The sequence below is a fragment of the Globicephala melas genome, chromosome 20 (genome assembly GCF_963455315.2).
Source record: "Globicephala melas chromosome 20, mGloMel1.2, whole genome shotgun sequence".
Taxonomy (NCBI): Eukaryota; Metazoa; Chordata; class Mammalia; order Artiodactyla; family Delphinidae; genus Globicephala; species Globicephala melas.
The window spans coordinates 20,005,821-20,024,827 of record NC_083333.1 but is presented as its reverse complement, the minus strand read 5'-3'; the positions used below and the strand labels follow the sequence as shown (position 1 = coordinate 20,024,827).

Sequence of the window (19,007 nt, the reverse complement as noted above, 5' to 3'; positions counted from 1 at the left end):
GATGTGGAAGAGTAACGGTTCAAACTCACGTTGCTCTAAACAGCCAAAACGAGCCTGCAAGTCAACAGGCCACACACTGGACCCTGAGTTTGTTTCAGACAGCAAGGTCTGAAAACCAAGGTCCGCGTGCCGGTCAGCACAGTCTGCTGCACACCCAGCTCCCTGCTTGCCACGGCCCAGCAGCTGAGGGCACGTAGGTAAGGTTCCAGAAGGGGGCAGATGGGTGACGGCTGGATTCACAGCCAGTGACAGCAAGAGTGTGAAGCAGCTCAATTCTTGAGGACCTCTTCTCACAAAAAGAATTTTATATGAAATCCATTGTACCCAACTGGTCAAACAGGGTTTCCCCAGAAGCCAAGGTCGAGCCTGGCGTGAGGCCTGCCCTGGGGCAGCACGGGCGTGCTTGGCCACGCTGAGAACACCCAAAGGCCCCAGTGGGCAGTCTTCCCTCTGACAGGGGCACGAAGTCCTCATTTCCTGGTGGGTCTGCACCTGGCGGATCCTCAAGCAGGTGTGGAGCTTACGTGGCTGCCCAGGTTGATTCACAGCTTGAGCTGGAACCTTGGGTGAAGACCCGACGAGCACATCCACCCAGGTGTGGCCGCCTGCAAGGCCCTCGGAGGCGCCACTGAGCTCCAGCCCAGCTGGAACTGGGCACGCCACCGAGCGCCCGTGCCGTGCTGCTGCTCCTGTTACCGCCATTTTGCTTAAAAACATGTGTCTTTTTGCCAACAGTTGGAGCAGAGCCAGAAGGAGGCCTCAGACCTTCTAGAGCAGAACCGGCTGCTGCAGGACCAGCTGAGGGTGGCTCTGGGCCGGGAGCAGAGCGCCCGGGAGGGCTATGTGCTGCAGGTAGGGCTGCGGGGCCGCCACGGCCCTCCAGGCGCCCTCGGGCTTCAGTGTGCAGGACCCAGGCAGGCTAGGAACGTGCAAAACCGAGTGCCAGGCCTCTGGACTCCTGTGCCACTGGAGCGGGCTCCCTGGGCAGTGGGCTGCCTGGGTCTCCTCCTTGTGCAACAAGTTGGAGGATCTGCCTGAGCCCTCTACGTCGAAGGGTTTTTTAGATGTTTTCAGTAGTAGTCTTTCTCTTCGGCTTCCAAAGAGTCCAATATATATTTATTATCAACATCACATGTTTGCATGTTGTTTCTAACTTTTTTCACAGTGGCAGCATTAGTCCCATTTTACAAATTTAAGAACTTGAGTAACAGCCACATGCCTCCTTTTATGGCCAAGCCCATGGCAGAGCTAGAACTGGTTTCCTGCCCCTGACCTTGTCTGTACCACACCTACAAGGCAGCCTGGGACTGTTACCACTAGCCTAGTGGCCCATTTCTTACTTTCTGCCTAGGCTGGAGTTTGAGGGGGAAACATGGCCGCCCAGCCCTGAGCCAGCCTGCCCAGTGGTGTGGAGGGGAGGGAGGGCAGCAGCCTGAGTCCTGAGCTGAGAGTCCAAACCTAGCGTCTTCCTGCAGAGGCCTCTCTGTGCCAGAGTGCCGCCCCCCGCCACCCCCATGCAGCAGCGGGCATGCCACAGGCATCTTGTCAGGCAGGTGGTCACCTGGATGGAGCAGGCCGACGTGAGCCAACTCTTCCGCAGCGTTTCAGGCCCTGCTCTAGTTCTGGGGTATGAAACAACACTCTCCTGCCCCTTCAGCCAATGTGCAGTGGGGAGAGGTGATTCACAGATGAGTGCCGGGGGGAAAGCAAGACAGGGCGATGGGACGGAGAACTCGAGCTCTTGGCCAAGGCTGAAGGCACAGCGTTCAAGTCAGGGTCCTGCACTGACCAGAACCCGCGGCGCCCCTCCCCTGCAGCATCAGCCTCCTTGCCTGTGTAGACCTAGACTTCGTCCCCGAGGGCTCTTCAGACTCTCAAGGATCCAGAATCTCTGTGATAAGTTTTTGCATCAGCATTTCCAGACTGCAGCACACTAGCTTCCTTGGTCCGAGTGGATCTTCTGGGCGGAGTCCGCCCTCCTACCTCTCTCTATGCCCTTTTTGTGGCACGTTACTTCTGCCTTCCTTTCCCCCTAAGCTTTGGCCATGGCCCTGGGCACCCCGTGTCCCCTGGACCCTCCTCCTTAGCCCTTCAACCATAGTTGTCGCCATGCCCAGTTCAGACTCTGAGGTACTGGAACCTGGTGATGGGGGGCACCCCTCTTTCCTGCATGTCTCACTCCGGGGCTTTCTGAGTCATTTGTGCAGACCTCGCAGGTTTGGGAAGCATCTTTTTAAACCCTGGTTTGGGCCGCCATCCTACACGCACTCATTTCACACCAGGTGGTAAAAAATCCTGGCAGCAGAGTTCGAACATTACTACCCTGTCGTGTGTCTGACCTGGACGATTGCATGAGCCCGCACTGAAGCCCATCCGTCAGCTCACACGCTGACACCTCCCCGCCAGGTCAAAGGACAGTTTACTTTTAACCTCCCTATGTGCTCTGACAATTCTTATAATCAAAAGTCTGAATGAGCAAGGGGCTTTGGGGTTAAGGGTGAGAAGGATCTGCAGCTGGGGGTGGGCTCCACGCCGATGGCCGGGAGGAGCTGGCAGGGTGTGGACGTGGAGTGTCTAACTTACCGTAACTGAGTGTCACATCTGTGGCTTCCCCACCAGCACACCTGGAGGGAGCCACAGGCAGGCCAGTTCTTAGGCTGAGCTGTTCTCACTCCTTTCACGTTCTTCTTTTTTCCTGCGTTAATTAGTTCTGTCTGTTCTGCATGCCTTTTAGTTTGGGGAGTTTTGTTTCAATTGTGTCTTATTTTCTGCATGCTTCACTTTCTTATTTTGAATACGCCACAAAGGTTTGTTTGTTTTGTTAACTCTCATATTTCACTCCATGGTTTGCGTTTTCCCCTTCGTTTTGTCTTCTTGCAGGTAGAGATTAGTTCTTCCTGTTACTGTAGAGGACGGGCTCCACCTCTCACAGGAAAATGTTTCGGATGTCACCTCGCTGACATCCGCCAGCGGTGCCTCCCTTCCTTCTCCCCTGTCCCAGAAGGAAGTGGCGTCGTCACCGGTCCTGCGCTTTGGTGGGGTTTGTGGTCTGGAGCTGTGTGCCTTTTGTTTTGCAAAACAAACAAACGGATGCTTTGCTCTGCTCCTGCCCGTCCCTCTTGCTGGAGTCTCTCGTCCCTCAGTCTTCGTTTTGCTTATCAGTGTGCTCCATTATTCAGTTTTGTTTGGTTTATTTCTCCTAGAAGCTGTTCGGTTAGAGCTGTTTTGAATGTTAATGTCCATGTTTTCTGTTTACCTGGAAGCAGCTACTTACCAAAAAAAAAAAAAAAACTGAGACGATTTGTTAGTTGTTTTTCTTTTTTTTAAATGAAAATAAAATTGTGCAGAGGATAAAAGGCAGACCCACCAAGGAGCCTTTCTGTGGTTGACCCTGGCCAGAGGTGTGACACTCAGAACTGGGAGGCCGAGTGTTACTAACCCGTATTTCATCGGTTTTTTTAAGACTGAAGTGGCCACCTCCCCGTCCGGCGCCTGGCAGAGGCTCCACAGAGTCAACCAGGATCTGCACGGCGAGCTGGAGGCCCAGTGCCAGCGCCAGGAGCTCATCACGCGGCAGATCCAGGCCCTGAAGCGCAGCTACGGGGAGGCCAAGGATGCGATCCGGCACCACGAGGCCGAGATCCGGAGCCTCCAGGCGCGGCTTGGCAATGCCGCCGCCGAGCTCACCATCAAGGAGCAGGCACTGGCCAAGCTCCAGGGCGAGCTGAAGCTGGAGAAGGACAAGGTCCGCGAGCAGCTGGAGGAGCGGCAGCACAGCGAAGCCGCGCTCAACGCCCAGCTGCGCGCCAGCGAGCGGAAGCTCCAGAGCGCGGAGGCCCTGCTGCTGGGGAGGACGCAGGAGCTGCGGGACCTGGAGAGGCAACAGGCGCTGCAGCGGGACCGGCAGAAGGAGGTGCAGAGGCTGCAGGAGCGCATCGCCGACCTCAGCCAGCAGCTCAGCGCCAGCGAGCGGGCCCAGAGGCTGATGGAGGAGAAGCTGCAGAGGAACTACGAGCTGCTGCTGGGGAGCTGTGAGCGGGAGAAGCAGGAGCTTCTGCAGAGCCTGAAGGAGGCAGAGGACAGGGCCAGCGCCTTCGAGGACCGGCTCCAGGACCACGAGCAGCAGATGGAGGTCCTGCAGAAGGAGAAGCTGAGTGCCAAGTCCGAGGGCAGTGAGGTGGTGCACCGGCTGGAGGAGCAGCTGGAGATGAAGGAGGCCAGCATCCAGAAGCTGGCCGAGCACGTCCAGAGCCTCCGAGACGAGCGGGACCTGATCCGACAGCGCTTCCAAGAGCTGATGGGCCGTGTCGCCTTGTCCGACGGGGACGTGGCTGCGCTTGAGGAGAAGCTGAAGGGGAGGGAGGCTGACTACCAAAGCCTGGAGCGCTCCTACAGGAGGGTGGCCAGCCAGCTCCAGGGCGCGCACACGCGGCTCCGGGAGAAGGAGGAGGAGCTGAGGTGCATCCAGGACACGCACGAGAAGGCGCTGGCGAGGAAAGAGCGGGATCTCCAGGATGTGCTGGTTAAGATGACTGTCTTGGGGAGCAGCTTAGAGGAAACAGAAGTGAAGCTCCAGGCAAAGGAGTCCTCAGAGGACGCCGAGGAGCCACGGAGCTTCTTGGAAGAAGCCGAGGAGGAGGACGGCGTCGCGCGTTCGGGCCCACAGCTCCAGGCTGCCAGCGCACCTCCGGGGGCTGCCCTGGGGGAGGAGCACAGGGACAGCAGCCCCAGAAGAGAAAAGAGCCCAGTGCCCCCAAGGTCGGAAGTGTCCAACAGGGAGGGGCACCTGCAGAGCACCTCAAAGCCCGACCAGGGAGCACCGGGCCTTAAGAGGCAAAGAATCCGGTTCTCCACGATCCAGTGCCAAAAGTACACCCACCCTGACGGGTCTGAGAGGACCTGGACCAGCAGCACGTCCTCTGACACCAGTCAGGACCGCTCACCCTCGGAGGAGAGCATGTCGTCGGAGGCCACCCCCAGCTCGCTCCCAGCGACCAGCGACTCGGACACCTACCTGTCCGTCATCCACTCCCTGGAGACCAAGCTCTACGTCACCGAGGAGAAGCTCAAAGACGTGACAGTGAAGCTGGAGAGCCAGCAGGGCCAGAGCCAGGAGGCCCTGCTCGCTCTGCACCAACAGTGGGCTGGCACCGAGGCGCGGCTGCGCGAGCAGCTCCGTGCCAGCCTGCTCCAGGTCGCCGCGCTGGCCTCCCAGCTGGAGCAGGAGAGACAGGCGAGGGCGGAGGTGGTTGAGAACCACGTGGAGGAGCTCGGTGACTTCCGGGTGAAGAACAGCCAGGCCCTGGCTTGCCTGGAAAGCTGCCGGGAACAGCTGCGGTCGCTGCCGGCTGACGCGGGGGCAGGGCTCCTGGCCGGCGTGGAAAGCTTGCTGGTCGGCGCCATCCAGGCCTTGTGTCACCAGCCACCTCCCACAGGGGAGGCGGGTTTCTCCGAGGAAGAAAAAGCGACCTCACGGCAGCCACCATACCTGCCGGAGCTGAGCGACCAGGAGCAGCTCCAGCTCCTTTCTGATCAGATAGCTCTGGAAGCCACGCTGATAGACCAGATAGCAGACTCACTGAAAAACACCACCTCCGATATCTCGCACGTGCTCCTCGAGATCTCTCAGTCCGGAAAGTGGCCGCTGGAGTCCGAAAGTAACGTGGCCTGTCCTGGGGCCCCAGTGGATGCCTGGGCCAAGAAGGTGCTGGTGGATGGAGAATTCTGGAGCCAGGTCGAGTCCCTGAGCCGGCACCTGGAGACGCTGGGCGGAGAGGCAGCCAGTGCCTCGGGAGGCGGGCGGCCAAACGCCCCGCCAGCCCCGGTCGCTGCCCTGGCCGACGCCACGTGGGTCAGGGCGGAGCTCAGCCTTGCCGTGCATTCGGTGAGGGGGTCCCTCCAGCGCAGGCTGCAGAGCATCCAGGAGACCCTGCAGGGGACACAGGCAGCCCTGCAGCAGCACAAGCGCATGCTGGGGGAGATCCTAGGGGCCTACCAGACACCCGACTTCGAGAGAGTGATGCTGCAGGTCTCGGAAACCCTCCAGCTTCCAGCAGGTGCCGGAGATGGTGTCCAGGTGTCCTGGACTGGGAGCCTGCCGGAAGAAGTACCAAGTCATCCGGACCCAGCTGGCTCGCAGGCTCTCTGTCCCCTGTCCAGCCAGAGCTCTGGGGCCTTGGTTGCTATTCAGGAAGAGCTCGCCCTGCAGCTTAAGGATAAGGCCAGTCTCTTGGGAGAGATCTCTGCCACTTTAACCTCACTTCTCTCTGTGGAGGCAGTGCGAGACTGTCAGAAGCTTCTCCAGGCATCCCGGCATCTCTCCCGTAGCGCTTGTCTGGGAGGCCTCGGCCAGTATTCTTCCTTATTAGTTCAAGATGCGATTATTCAGGCTCAGGTGTGTTACACAGCCTGCAGGATCCGCCTGGAGTATGAAAAGGAGCTCCGGGGCTACAGGGAGTCCTGGTCGGGCGGGGGGGCCTCCTGTCAGGAGCACGAGCACGCTGTGGGGGCCCTGAGGGAGGAGTACGAGGGGCTTCTCCGCAAGCAGAAGAGCGAGTACCTGGAGCTGATCGCCATCGTTGAACGGGAGAACGCGGAGCTCAAGACCAAGGTCGCCCAGCTGGGCCAGCAGCAGAGGTGTCTGGAAGAGGGGCAGAGTGAGCGCCGTGAGAGCCTGGCTGCCCCACGAGGGTGGTTTGAGGAGTGGAAGGTCAGCTACACAGGGGAGCGGCTGAGCCGGGCAGAGGGTGCGCCGCAGACTGCGCGCAGCAGGGTCCTGAGCCAGCTGGGTGCCTTGGCGGGGGACAGGCAGGACCTGGAGAGGCAGCCTGTGGACCAGGTGCAGACCCTGGAGGACAAGTTCCAGCTCAAGATCAGGGAGCTGCAGGCCATCCATGAGGAGGAGCTGCGGGCCCTGCAGGAGCATTACTCTCAGACGCTGCGGTGCCTGCAGAAGACCCTGCACCACTACCAGGGGCGGCCCCCTGCCGCCCCACCAGCCCACGGACCCCCGTCCTCCAGCCGGCCAGCTGAGGGGGAGGCCGACTCCATGATGGGGCTGAAGGGGCGCATCCAGGAGTTGGAGGCCCAGGTGGACGTCCTGCGGGAAGCGCTGGAGCACAAGGACCTGGCGGGTGGCGCGGCCTCACTGCGGGAAGAGCGCCAGAGGGACTTTGAGAGCCTCAAGGTTTCGAAGCAGAGCGGTCGGGGGGCGTCCAGTGCAGGCGGAGCTGGGACACGGTTCTTGGCTCCAAGTCACCGAACAGCAGAAGGAGCTGATGGGCTGTTCCCCGCTTGACCTCCCACTGGCTGCGGTGGGGTCCCAGCAGGGCTTGGCGAGGCAGGGTGGTGGGGAAGCTCCCCCACTGCCCCCACCTCCAGGCTGTGCAGACCTGGACCTGGGGAGGGTCCTCTTCTTCCTGCTGTCCTAGGAGAGCAGAGTTGGGCTTCCCAAAGGCTAGAATGTTTGCAGTGGGGTGTTGAGGGCCACTCCCTGCCCCAGTTCTGTGGGGACAGACGTCTGGTGGGAATGGCTGCTCTTACAGGGAGCACAGCCTTATTTGCTCCAGGGGTTTTGAGAAGTGACCTTCCCACCACACCCCGACCCCGTTTCACACCCACCTTGGTAGACAGGATTCCCAGGCCCTGGCCCATCAAGGTGACGTTTCGGGCCCTGGGGCGTTGGGCTGTGTGGAGCCATCAGGGCAGCCTGGGCTCTGGGCTTCGTCCTCTCGGGCTTCTCGCCATCCCTTGAGCTGCATCCAGTAGACGCCAGGCTCTTCCCGTGCCCTCCGTCCCCAGCCCCGTCCTCCAGCTGTGAGCCGGCAGTGCGTCCAGTCCTGAGGGCAGCCCGGCGCTGCTGCGACAAGCAGGCGGGCCGTTAGTGCCTGCCAGGCTGTTTCCAAGTCAGTGCAAAGCTTTTGAAGGCTATTCTGGATCCCAAGGAAGCTTCAAGGGCTGTTGGAAAGTGCCACACAGTCCCCGTGCGGCCGGCGCATACCAGTGCCGCGTTGAAAGTAACTTCCCGGCCGCTTCCCACAACACCCAGCGCGTCTGCGCAGCAGGAAACTCAGACGAGGCCCAGCCTGGCTCTCACGCCCATCGGCACGAACCCGGGAGGGAGGAAAGCCCTGGGCTGACACTGGGGGCAGGCTCTGCCCCGGCGGTGATGCAGGCTGGGGCTTGGATGCTGCCTGCTGTGGGCGGCGGCCTCTGTCCTGTGCCTATTCTTGTTGGGCCCTGTGAGACACGCAGAAATTACAAGCAAACCGCTGTCTTGGGGCCCGGCTGACAGCTGTTACTTGTGCAGATTTTTGCCCAGGTCAGGGAGACTGGGGTCTTGGCCTGAGGGCCCCTCTTTTGATAGCTGAAGGCTGGTGCTCTTTCTCACGACTCTCACAGTGGTTGCCGAGGAACTTTGATCCCAGGGATTACTTACTGCCTTAAAAATTAGATTGTTTCTTAAACACATATACTCTCCAAGGAAGCAGCCAGTCTTTAAAGACACCTTAGTGTTTCTGTAGGAAGAATTTTGACCCTTATCTTTATTCTAAAGCCCTCAAATCAAACTAAGGCCCTGCAGCTATGTGTTAACCAGGAGTCCACGTTGAACCACAGCATGCGAGAGGGCAGCGCTAGGACCCTCCAGTGTCCCGGGGTGTGAGGGCAGTGAGAGGAGACAGCAGCTCCCAGGTGGAGCCCCTGCAAGAAGAAAAACGCCCCGTGAGTGGCGCACAGCACTTAAGACCACTTCCCCAGTGAAGCAAGTCTGTCGCAGGGAAGTCCAGACTCTGACCGTGAGTTTGAAAAATACTGACTGGAGAGTCTCAGAAGGGCCTCTCAGTCACCGTGGGGGCTGAGACAGAGGTGCCCACACGGAGGCTGGATTTCTTGGTACCCTTCCTTGATCCACGTGCAAGTACAGGATACTTGGGTTTGGAATTAACGTGGCCACATTCTTCCAGTTTTTAAGGATCAGTGAAAGGCGCGATCCCTACTTTGAAACAGATCTTCCAAGGGATTTAGACAAGAAATGTGCCTCCACGCACAGAACAGCTGCACAGACCACCCCTCATACCCACCCCATCAGTGAGACCAACTGATAAGCCAGGCCTGGGCTACTACACAGTGAGGGGGTGTGGGGTGGTCTGAGCCCTTCTCATTAGGTCATGCCTGTGTCCTTCCCCACACCCACGTCTAGGTCAAACACCAAGCCAGGCTGCAGCGAGGCACAGACAGGTCGTGGGTCTCAGTACAGTTAGCAGAGGCACTCGTTAATTAGTGCCCCCTCTTTGTACTCCTTCCAAAGGAAAAGGAAAAGTCGTACACCCTAGCCTAATTTTCTCGGACGCCTGAGAGGTTCAGTGACCCGATGAGGGCGGCCAAGTTGGGCAGTGGCAGGGCTGGGCCCCCTGGCTCCGTGCACTGGGCTACCCGGTACCCGTCACTCACAGGATGGCCTTGCCTCCCTGCGGCTGACAAAGACATTACTGTTCATGACTGTGCTTGATGCCCATGAAACTCAGACCAGACACGGCCAGCCTCTGCCCCGTTCACTCTGTCCTTCCCCCTCCTGTCGGTCCATAAAGGTCCAGGATTGGCTATTTTAAATTCTACTGCGGCCTTTTCCTGCCCACGATACCAACTCTTTCTACAGAGAAATGGGATGCACAACAACCACAGAAATCAGGCACCCTTTTCTAAATGCTCTGGGAGCATGACACACGCAGGAGCAGAGTGAGTCTCCAGACAGCTGGCGCGGGGCTCAGCTCAAGAGAGCACCTTCTCTGTGCCAGGAGCCTGGAGGGCAGGGCTGAGGTCTGTTCAGTAAATAGCAGAAGAAAAGTCCGTAAAGCCTCTTGTGCACCTTGCAGGCCACGTGCGAGCGAGGGTTTGCAGCCATGGAAGAAACACACCAGAAGAAGATCGAAGACCTGCAGAGGCAGCACCAGCGGGAACTGGAGAAACTGCGGGAGGAGAAAGACCGCCTCCTGGCTGAGGAGACCGCGGCCACCATCTCAGGTGGGAGCCGCTAACCCCGGGGACGGGCAGCAGGGTCTTCCTGAGCTGATCGCACAGCTCTGAGCAGTGACTGGCCTTCTCACCGTCTTTCGGCTGAGATTAAAGCCTCGCTACCCACGAGAATTCTTGGACAGTTCTCTTGGGGGAAGGGCTTGTTAGAGGAGCCCTTTGAGAGCCCGAGAGCCCCGCACCAGCACTCCCGCTTTCCGTGGCCGCCGGCACCCTTGGTGCTCGTGAGGGGCTGCCCTGGTCTCATCGGCCCGTCTGCTGGCACTGCTCTGGCAGCGGACACCTCTGCCCGCGGCCCTTGGTCCGTGAGAGCCCAGAGCGTCCGGACTGAGCCCTGGGCCTTTGGCCTGTGTCCCCTCCATTCATGTAACTATCCTGCGGTGCTTGTGATTTCGGCACTAAGAAAACAGGCCCAGCCTGAAAGCCTGCTTGTCCTACAAACTCATACTTGGATTTAACATTGACATTTAGTGAATCAGTTTGGTTTTCTGCTAACATCAAGAGAAAAACACACCTGCATCCCTTTCATGGGGGAGTTCCCCGGGAATCCTCCCGGCCCAACTGCCAATGGGCTGGCATGAGCAGTGGGGGGATGTCCCGCCTTCCTGTCGGTCTCACCTCCCAAGCCCGTGGGTGCTGAGGGCCACATCCTGTCCACAGCCATCGAAGCCATGAAGAATGCCCACCGCGAGGAGATGGAACGGGAGCTGGAGAAGAGCCAGCGGTCCCAGATCAGCAGTGTCAATGCGGACATCGATGCCCTGCAGCGGCAGTACCTGTGAGTCACCGGAGGTGGCCCGGGCAGGGCCGGAGGGAGGGCCTTCGGGGGCGGGGCGGCACCTTCCCTGTAAGAGCCACAGAGACTCGGGTCCCCAGGGTGGCGCAGGTGGAGGCCCGTGGGCGCTGAGGCTGCTCAGAGCCTCCTTCCTGAGGGGCCCAGCACCATCCTGGGGGTCAGCGAACCACTGCTCTCATGGCCCAAGTGGGCTCCTGTTACTGAGTCAGACAGAAACCAGTTACTAAAATGTAAAGAATAAGACGTGGCAGAGGAGATTTTATAAATACTGTCGGATCTTCAGGGCCGACCTCAGAGGCTACCCCAGATTCCTTCTGTCCGTCAGCTGCTGCTGCTTCAGGAGTTCGTGGGGAGGGGACGCGGTGTAGCGCATGACACAGATGCTCTGTGGCTGTGCGTGGCAGAAGTGGCCACGACCCCTACATCTTTAAGACGTGTGTGCCAGTTCTCTTTGCAGAGGCAAGGGAATGGGGAGCGTTCACCAGCACGGCCACTCTTTAGTTTTGCCCTCAGTGGAACTCGCACCACTCAGAGCGCCTCGACTGGCTGCTGCAGGGGCCGTGCAGAGCCAGCCTTCATGGGGCTCCGCAACGCACAGAGTCAGGGCCTCTCCTCTCCCGGGCTCCCATGCAGTGCAGTCAGGGAGCAGGTGGGTGGGCAGGCGGCCGGGAGCAGCTCACCTCGGCTGGAGGGGGTGTCGGTTCCACAGTACCAGCCCTTCTCAAGTCCAGGGTGGCCGAGAACGACGTCACGAGGCTTTGGTTTTCTGAACGTGGATCGAGTTGGCACAGTGCTAGAAACGGTCCCAGGTCTGACCTCTCTCTGACACAGCGTGTTTTGGGGTGCGTGGGTGAGGCCTCTCCTGACCCTGGGAGAGGAGTGCCGCCCCTGGGGGCTTTTCAACTGCTGGTAAGAGCACAGGGACGGAGCCGCCGAGCTGCATGGCCACTCGAGACCACAAGGTGCAGGGCTCTGCTCGCGGTCGCTCTGCTGTGTGGGTCTCGGCATCCTTGAGGCTTCGCGAAGGGGACTCTGAGCTTCTTAGAGGCCTGGGCCCTGGGGCGAGGGCAGAGGAGTGAGCAGTGCCCTCTCCCCAGGGAGGAGCTGCAGTCTGTGCAGCGCGAGCTGGAGGTCCTCTCCGAGCAGTACTCGCAGAAGTGCCTGGAGAACGCCCACCTGGCCCAGGCGCTGGAGGCCGAGCGGCAGGCCCTGCGGCAGTGCCAGCGCGAGAACCAGGAGCTCAACGCCCACAACCAGGTGCGCCGCGCTGGGGCCCCAATCTGCAGGCATCACCGGGGTGTGGACAGGAGCTCCCTGCAGCTGCTGGGATTGAGCCCCTCCTGCTCCGCAGCTGGCCGCTGGCCTTGGGGTCTGGAGGCTCCGAGATGTCTGTTCCTCCTCCGTGGTTGCTGGGCGGCACGGGTCCAGGTCTCCCGTCCCCATGGCTGGGACCGTGTTTAAACACCTCCCAGTCAAGACCATACCCTGCTCGCATTTGATTCTGTCAGATTAGTCTCTTACAATGTGCCTGCTCCTGGGCTTCCCCGGTGGCACAGTGGTTGAGAGTCCGCCTGCCGATGCAGGGGACGCGGGTTCGTGCCCCGGTCCGGGAGGATCCCACATGCCGCGGAGCGGCTGGGCCCGTGAGCCATGGCCGCTGAGCCTGCGCGTCCAGAGCCTGTGCTCAGCAACGGGAGAGGCCGCAGCGGTGAGAGGCCCGCGTACCGCAAAAAAAAAAAAAAAAAAAAAATGTGCCTGCTCCTTAGAAAACTGGGGTACATATAAAATCCTGGTTAATGGAACAGCTCAAGGTAGGTCTAGTTTCAAAAAAGCTTCTCTGTGGGTACAAGACCCCTCGTCCTCCCCCCGCACTGAGGAGACAGCCACGTCCGCCTGGCCCAGGCTCGAGGCCTCTGTGGGCCCACAGCTGCCCATATGTGGGGGACACTCCAGCAGGACTGGTTCTGCTTGGTCACTGCGGTGGCCTAAGACGACCACCTGCTGGCTGGAAAGAAGGTACAGAAAGCGAGGGGTGAGGGTGGCAGGAGGTCCTGATCCTGCAGAAACTCAGGAGCGCAAATCCTGGAACTGATTAACACTAGTCATGGTGACAGAAAGGGGCTGAGGAGCATGGATCCTGCAGCTGCAGTTACACAAAAGTATTGGGCCATGTAAATGGCTTTGGCAAGGGCGTCCACACTGACTCTGAGATGCCACCGTGCACAGGCACCGCTGCAGGCCTCCCGTGCTGCATGCCACCCTGGCCGCGCCCTGTGTTCGTGGTCAAACAGCTCGGTAGAGCACCCTGTTTGGTTGTGTTGCTGTCCCCCAGGAGCTGAACAACCGCCTGGCTGCTGAAATCTCACGGCTACGGACGCTGCTGACCGGGGACGCCGGTGGCGAGGCTGCTGGTTCACCTCTCACGCAGGGCAAGGACGCCTATGAGTTAGAGGTACGGCTCAGAGCCAGGTCCCTCTTTACCAGCTCACACCATACAAGCCCCTAGCTTATGGGCAGCAAGAGGGGAGAACCTGGAAAGACCTGAGTCACGCCAGGACGCAAAAGAGAAGAGTTAGCTGCCAGGCAGCGCGGGACCCCTCACGAGGCCACAGGGACCTTTAACCATCGTCACTCACCTGCCCTCCGCCCCTCTGTTCCACCACGTCACAAACACTGACCAACTAAAATGAAACTGAATAACTGCGAACACTGCAGCTGCTTGAGATTCTTAAGGCTGTATTACTCAAGATCAGGAAGGTTCATTTTAAGTCAGAATGATTGCTTCTTATGTATAAGGTGTTCTTTTATGAAAGCACTTGGATTTTTCCCCATTCAATTAAAATTTCATGAAACCATCTCTTCCTAAATGATGGGAGAGGCTGACCTGAGGTCTCTGCAGGACCCCTTCCTGGGCTCTGTGCCAGGAGCTCCCGGGCTGAGGATGAGGCTTTTGGGTCAGGAGGGGTCACGGCCGTTTCTTCCTGACAAGGACCGGGAGAGAGCTGCCTGCCCACCGGCGTGTGGAGGCGAGTCCTCCGTGTGGCTCAGTCTTTGCTTCCGAGGCCCTGGCAGTCCCTCTGCTCCCGAACGTGAGTCTCTTAATTTCTCTCTCTTTCTAGGTCTTATTGCGGGTCAAGGAGTCAGAAATTCAGTACCTGAAACAGGAGATCAGCTCCCTCAAGGATGAGCTACAGACGGCGCTGCGGGTAACGCACGTCCCCGGGACCCGTGGACCTGGGGGATGGGCTGCGGATGGGGCGGGGCCACGCGTGTCCAGAGTCACATGTAGCAGCTCTGAAGTAGATTTCGCTTCCATGAGAAGAATGGCAGCCTGCAGGTGGGCGCGGCAGGAACAAGGGGCTGTCCCCGTGCCCGCCACGTGCTGGGGCAGGGACCCGAGACCCAAGCACACTGTTGCCTCCTGAGGGCGCTCCTGGAGGCCAAGTCACTTAGGAGATCCAAGGCACAGGGGTTTTCCAGCCTGAAGCCACACAGAGGTCCTCGGGGCTCAAGGCGCTGCCAGCCTGGCTATAGCCCGGGGCCCTGCCGTGCCTGTTCCACTCTGTGTCCAGTTTCTGCCTCTGGAAGGCGGGGGCTGGCCTGCCTTCTCTGCTGCTGGGCCCATCCCCAGTCACCCCCGAAGTGCTCTGGCCCCAGGAGCATGGGCCACCCAGCCTGGCTGTAACTGCTCTTTGTCCTTCTATCCCCAAGGACAAGAAGTACGCTAGTGACAAGTACAAGGACATCTACACAGAGCTCAGCATCGTGAGGGCGAAGGCCGACTGTGACGTCAGCAGGCTGCAGGAGCAGCTGAAAGCCGCGACCGACGCACTGGGTGAAAGGTCACCGGAACACACCCCCGTGTCCGGCGGCTACGGTGAGTCCTCCAGCTCTGGATTCTGACTCAGTAACTCGCGCCGATTTAGTCCTGGAGCTGCTGGCGCTTGATTCAAGCAGAGGGGTCCTTTTCTGTGTCAGACTAACTCCCTGGTAGGGAACAGCTGCAGGGGTGGTAGGCGCCCGGCTCTCGGGCCCTCCTGGTTGGGAAGCCCTTCTCCTCCGACGCTGCACTGGTTGCCCTGAGGGACAGTCATACCTCGGGGTGTGTGTTTACAGTGACAGCCGGCTGTGTTCCCCATTTTCCTGAACAATTCACTCATTCCGTAAGCAGCTCTCGCTGGTTATTGATCCTGGGGGTTTACCATAAAATCTGCAGAAGGCCATGGGGGGATGCCGCCTACTGAAGAGATGCCCTAGCTCACTACCCGCTTCCTCTCGGCCGGCAAGGATCCCTCCTCGCCAGTTTGCATCGCTGCTGGGCGGGCACGTTACAGGTCTTCCCGAAGGCAGGCAGGCCACGTGCAGCGAAGCTCAAATCAGACCCGGGATGGGATGGTGACACTGGCTGCTTCCGAGGAGTCGTCTGGGGGCCAGGAGAGTTAGGGTTAGGAGTGAGCACGTGCAGCCTGTGACCCTTCTGAACGCACAGGAGCACAGAGCTGGCTCTGCCTCCACGGTGGGGGGCTGAACCATGAGGTCACTGCACAGCTCTCAGCAAATGAGGGAGAGCGCCGTAAGCATGGGAAGTTAAAAACCCTGAGCAGCCCGGGGCTCTCAGGAGGAGGAGGGCGGCAGGTGTGCCCAGCAGCCCAGGGGCAACGGGTGCTGCGGCGGCCAACGGGGAGGAGCCTGGCCCGGGGCCTCGCGTGCCTCCTCCAGGTCTCCCAGCGCCCACAACTGTTCCAAGGATCTCGTGCTTTACAGCTCTTTGTTTGGGGTTCTCGTGGGTCGTTGAAGGAAACGTCTCACGTGTGGGTGAGGATGATAAGCCTTGGAAGCCTTCAAACCCAAGTCTGTTCCCAGGGGGTTTACAAAACAGGCACTGGGTCTGCTTGTCTTCTCAGATATAATGAAGTCTAAAAGCAACCCTGACTTCTTGAAGAAAGACAGATCCTGCGTCAGCCGACAGCTCAGAAGCATCAGGTCCAAGGTGAGTCTGGGGTCCAGCCCCTGTGTACGTAGAGCCCACCTAGGGCCACAGCAGAGGGTCCCCAGGGTCCCAGAACTCACTGGCCCCACACGCTTAGCCTGCTGGGCCAGTTCCAGGGGCTTCGCACTGAGTGTGTCCCTCGCCCAGCAGTGGGACCATCTCCTGCCAGCGACAGCGGAGGGCCAGGCCCACAGCAAGCAGGGCTCGAGTGAATCCCCTCAGACCGGCGCCCTGCTGGGTCGGTCCTGCCCCATCTGGACTGCTCCTTGCACGTCCCTAGTTCATGCTGACGCCAGCTGCCTTCGAGAGACAAAGCTGCCCGCGCCCCTTCCCCCCCAGCGTGTGCCCTCCGCCCCCACGTGCCCCTCTGTGGGAAGGTGGGTTGGAGGGTGGGGGTGACCAGCACGTTGCATTTAGGATTTATTGTGTGTGTGTCTTTTGTTTTGTGCTCTTTCCCCCGACAGTCCGTAATTGAGCAGGTCTCATGGGATAACTGAAACGACCCGCTTCCCGGTCCCTTGTCGTGTAGGTAAACCACTCTCACCACCACCCACCCGCCCGCCGCCCTCGAGGGGGTGCTACCTGCATGCACACTGCTCACACCTCCATAGCGAGCTCCTTTGTTTTCCGGTCACTTTCATTCCTCCTGCTCCAGCCGGCACATACACGATCCATGTGAAGTTTCTTAACCTGTTCTGGGGAGTTAACTGCACTGTAACCTCTTAACAGAGGGGAGTTCCCCCCAGCTTGGTGGGCTGCCCGTGGGGCCAGCATCTCGGCCCCGTCACATGCATGTCGAATGGTTTGTGCGCTCACGTTCTCTGGGGGCACCGCTGCCCTCCGTCGGGAAGCAGACTTGACAGAGCCGCCCACTGCTGAAGTGCCCCTGCCCCGCGCCCCCCGCCCTGTTAACAGGCTCAGGAGGCCCGAGCCCAGCAAGCCAGGGAGCTGATACCTCGCGCACGCAGCTCCGGAAACCACTCAGTACAGCGAGCGCTTGGGGCTGAGCGTTTGCCAGCCCTGAGGACCCCGGGCACCTCCAAAGACAGGAAGCAGGGGCTGAATGAGCGCTGGCTCAGAAACATCAGGCTGTCTGACCCCGACCCTGCCTGGACGCTCCTGACTCCCACGAGGCCCAGGCATCCGGGGCACAGAGTCACTCATTCCCTAGTGGGTTGATCAGCTCGGCTGACCTGATCTCGTTGATCCTCTGAGAAGGAAGTTGAGGACAGCAGGAAGGGCTCAGAACGGGACGCTGGCAGGTGCGCCCGGCTCACTTGGCAGGCTGAGGGGTTTGGTTTAGGGATAGTTTCCGGAAGGAAATCCAAGTAGTTCTGTACTTGATATGTTTATTTCCCTACAGTCCTGGCTCACTTATCACCAGAAACGTTTAAGCCTGTTCAAAACTTAGTTCGGGCTTTTTTCTTTAAACGTGGAAAACATTCTGTTTAGCAAAAGGGAAACGTGTTCTTGGTTTACGGTTTTCTTGTTGATGATTTTTACTTCTATCTGAGGCTGAACTGTAGCTGCTGCAAGTTCACCGTGAGTGCTTTGGGCCTTTTGCCTGTAAAATGACAAACACTTCTGCTAGGGCCCTTCCAGGGAAGCCTTGCTCCAGCAAGCCCGCCCCATCAGGCGGACCGTGTGTCGGGGGAGGGAAAGTGCTTTGCAGGAATCTGCTGGTGGTCCAGTGGTTAGGACTTGGCGCTCTCACTGCTGGGGCCTGGGTTCGATCCTTGGTCGGGGGACTAAGATCCCACAAGCTGCACAGTACTTTGGGCTCTGGACAAAGGGCCAGAAGATCAGTGGAAACATCTCTGTCAATAAGGGCCTTTGGCCATGAGATGTGCTGGCACACATGTGCAGCCGTGTAGATGGCGGCTTCTACGCTGGCCAGCAGCTTGCTAAATTTAGCAGAGGCCGGGAATGAGAGAGGAAACTGTCAGGCACACCCACGAGGGTCTGCCTGCGGCTCTCTGCAAGGCCGGGACCCAGATGAGTGTGTGGAGGAAGCCCAGGAGCAGGGTTTCCCAGAGTTGTGTTCGTTTGAGTCCGAGTTTGGCTTGCCAAGTTTGCGACGTAAAAGCAATGCTCTCGGTGTGTGGGGACAGCCCTGCTGGCCCAAGGAGGAAGCTGGGGCCCTTATGGTCCACCCTCGGGGACACCAGCCGTGATGCTGTGCCTGTAACGTGCTGTCAACGGACGCTTGCACAGCTCTGTGCTGCCCTTTTTCCTGATTGTATTTGGAAACCGTGGAACCTCCCACAGGAAGACGGGAACGAAGTTGCCCAAAAACAACCTGTCACTGGTGCTTTTTGATACAGGGTCTGATGTATACAGATGTCTACCTTTTCACGTGTGTTGTCTCTGTACCTGCCTCCCTCAGCAGGACAGAAAGGTTCAGCCCCCATCACGTCAGAAAGCTCGTTGCCTAAGAGCAGCTGGGCTCTTCTGGGAATGGAGACCAGAGAGGACGTTTCCCAGGCTCCTCACGGAGGCCCCCGCCTGGTCGGCCTGAGCGTGGGGTCACGGAGATGCTGGGTGTGTGGGGCAGCACGGGGTCTTCTCAGGCTCCGCCCCCACAGCTGTGGTGAGCGGCTGCACAGCAGGGATGATCACCAAGCGTGTGTGACAGTGCGCGGAGGGAAAATCTCTGTCCCTCAGGACTCAGCAGTGGCGGTTTGCTGCCACCCAAGGGAAAGTCCCCAACTAGAGCGGTGCAGCGTGGCAGGTGACGGGGCCCAGCCCCTGGATGAGACTGGCTGCTGTGTAGACAGCGACCGTGTAGGTGGCAGCCCTGACCTGAAGCAGGCGCACTTGGGAAGAGTCCTGAGAGCACGTGAGGCAGTCGTGTGTGTTAATGGATGTCAGCATGGGACGTGGATTGGTCCTCTTCCTCTGACCAGTGGCATCCAAATTAAAAATACAGGCAAGCAGAGCTGTCCTGGGTGAAGCTGGGGCCCCAGGGGACACGGGTCAGCTCTGAGGGGGAGGCTCGGCTCGGTCTCACCTGCTGATTGTGGGCCGGCCCCGGTTCCGCAGCCTCAGTGAAGCCTGGACTTGCCACGCAGATCCAGTGGCAGCGAGGCACCTTCGTTCCCAGTCGTGCTCTGAGGTGATGCTCCTTTTCTCGTCCAGAAATTAAGTCTCTGTGAAGAGCCTCCCAGAGAAAAGCAGGAAATCCTCTGTCCC

General features: G+C 59.4%; 1 protein-coding gene across 11 annotated transcripts in view; it reads left to right on the top strand.

Annotated features, from left to right (window-relative positions):
• The window catches only part of MPRIP (myosin phosphatase Rho interacting protein), a 133,207-nt gene that overhangs the window by 107,789 nt on the left and 6,411 nt on the right, over window positions 1-19,007 (top strand). For 6 of the 11 annotated variants that reach the window (XR_009560266.1, XR_009560265.1, XM_060290205.1 and 3 more), the window contains 9 exons: window positions 736-852; window positions 3,464-7,186; window positions 9,873-10,020; window positions 10,690-10,807; window positions 11,923-12,082; window positions 13,158-13,277; window positions 13,945-14,031; window positions 14,537-14,702; window positions 15,730-15,815. Coding sequence is in view for 9 of the 11 variants with exons in the window: in XM_060290205.1 (XP_060146188.1) it covers window positions 736-852; window positions 3,464-7,186; window positions 9,873-10,020; window positions 10,690-10,807; window positions 11,923-12,082; window positions 13,158-13,277; window positions 13,945-14,031; window positions 14,537-14,702; window positions 15,730-15,815 (4,725 nt within the window). In the remaining 2 variants the exon portion in view is untranslated. Of the gene's footprint in view, window positions 1-735; window positions 853-3,463; window positions 7,187-9,872; window positions 10,021-10,689; window positions 10,808-11,922; window positions 12,083-13,157; window positions 13,278-13,944; window positions 14,032-14,536; window positions 14,703-15,729; window positions 15,816-16,279; window positions 16,345-19,007 lie in introns of all 11 variants that reach the window. The other 5 variants (XM_060290201.1, XM_060290203.1, XM_060290202.1 and 2 more) reach the window with 4 other exon arrangements.